The sequence below is a fragment of the Cariama cristata genome, unplaced genomic scaffold (genome assembly GCF_000690535.1).
Source record: "Cariama cristata isolate BGI_N322 unplaced genomic scaffold, ASM69053v1 scaffold39187, whole genome shotgun sequence".
Classification (NCBI taxonomy): domain Eukaryota; kingdom Metazoa; phylum Chordata; class Aves; order Cariamiformes; family Cariamidae; genus Cariama; species Cariama cristata.
In genome coordinates, this window is record NW_009627872.1 from 140 (window position 1) to 2032 (window position 1893).

Sequence of the window (1893 nt, forward strand, 5' to 3'; positions counted from 1 at the left end):
TTGGGAGGGGGTTTTGGAGGCCAGGAGAAGGTTTTGGAGGCCAGGAGGTGGTTGTGGAGGACAGGAGAAGAAGAAGATGATGGTTTGAAGGACAGGAGAAGGTTTTGGAGGACAGGAGAAGAAGATGATGATGGTTTGAAGGACAGGAGAAGGTTTTGAAGGACAGAAGAAGAAGATGATGATGGTTTGAAGGACAAGAGAAGATGATGGTGATGGTTTGAAGGCCAGGAGAAGGTTTTTGGAGGCCATGAGAAGGTTTTGAAGGCCAGGAGGTGGTTGTGGAGGACAGGAGAAGACACCGCCGCAGGTTTTTTTGACAAAGAAGTCAACTCACCGGCCCGCCTGGAGATGGTCTTCTTGAGTGGCCACTGGAGCTCCTCGTGGTTGACCATGCAGGTGAAATGTTCTCCAGCTTCCCAGTCCTGGGTGGAGATGGCCAAGGTGCTGGTGGCCGTGAAGGTGCCGTTGAACTCCTCATGAAGGTCCAGGAAGTCCGGGGTGAGGACACCTGGGGTCTCCTTGACCCACGAGAGTTGGAAGCCGGAGTCGCTGGGAAGGTTGATGACCAAACACTTGACCTTGGGGGCGCGGGTGATGTAAAGGTCGGCCACGTTGGGGGGGAGGACGTAGATGACGATGTTGCTGAAGCTGAGGTTGTCCATGCCTGGGGAGATGGAGAAGGTCAAGTGGGACCACCAGGATCGTGGGACCTTCGGTGGTGGTGAAGCCCACCATGGTCATGGGACCTGCACTGGTGCCACCACCATGGACTCTTCTCCAGTGGTGGAACCACCATGGTCACGAGAACTTCTCTACTGGTCCCACCACCACAAAACCGTCTCTACTGGTCCCACCATGACCATGGAACCTTCACTGGTGCCACCGCCATGGACTTTCTCCATTGGTCCCATCACCACGGTCATGAAACCTTCTCCAGTGGTGAAGACCATCACGACCATGGGACCTTCTCCAGTGGTGGAACCACCATGGTCGTGGGACCTTCTCTACTGGTCCCACCATGGTCATGGGACCTTCTCTACTGGTCCCACCACCATGGAACCTTCTCTACTGGTGGAGCCCACCATGACCATGGGACCTTCTCCAGTGGGGGAACCACCATGGTCGTGGAACCTTCTCTCCTGCTCCCACCATGACCACGGCACCTTCTCTACTGGTCCCACCACCACAGAACCTTCTCCACTGGTCCCACCATGGTCATGGAACCTTCACTGGTGGGACTACCATGGTCATGGGACCTTCTCTACTGGTGGAGCCCATGATGACCATGGGACCTTCTCTACTGGTCCCACCATGGTCATGGGACCTTCTCTACTGGTCCCACCACCATGGAACCTTCTCCGCTGATCCCACCATGACCACGGAACCTCTGTGCGTCCTCACCTGCGCAAAGGCGGGCGTGGTCCTGCACGACCGCACCCGACGCCGGATGTTTCACCTGACAGGTGAAGGTCTTCCCTTCCAACCACTCCACGCGACTGGCGTTGGTCCGACTGGTGGCCGAGAAGGTGGCTCTTGGACCTTCTTCTCGACGCGGTGACGTTTGGGTGGCCGGCAGAAGCCCGGCGACGCCGTCCACCAACCATTCCACCTCGATGGTGGCCGGGGAGAAGCCGGAAATGAGGCAGAGGAGCTCCACCCATTCTTCACCCGTCCTGGGGCTACAGGAGGTGGTGTAGAGGACTTGGACCTCTGGAGGGATGGGCGTGGCCGGAGCTTGACAGACTACAGGGGGAGGGGAAGTGAAAGTAGTTATGGGGTCTAGGGAGGAGCTTGGGGGGAGCCAATGGGATTTGAGGACGGCCTGTCTCATTGGACGGGTCGTGGGGAGGTGGAGCTTCTGTGGGGCGAGGGGTTTGGAGAACATCTCAGGCC

At 57.6% G+C, this 1893-nt stretch overlaps 1 gene segment (V, D, J or C); it reads right to left on the reverse strand.

The window, feature by feature from the left end:
* Window positions 1-299: 299 nt before the first annotated feature.
* On the reverse strand, window positions 300-1743 carry LOC104165053 (the record flags this gene model as incomplete). The annotated part of the segment is given in 2 exon segments: window positions 300-648; window positions 1386-1743. Coding segments are annotated over 2 exon segments (707 nt in total), but the record flags the coding sequence as incomplete, so codon positions are not given.
* Between the last annotated feature and the right edge of the window lie 150 nt (window positions 1744-1893).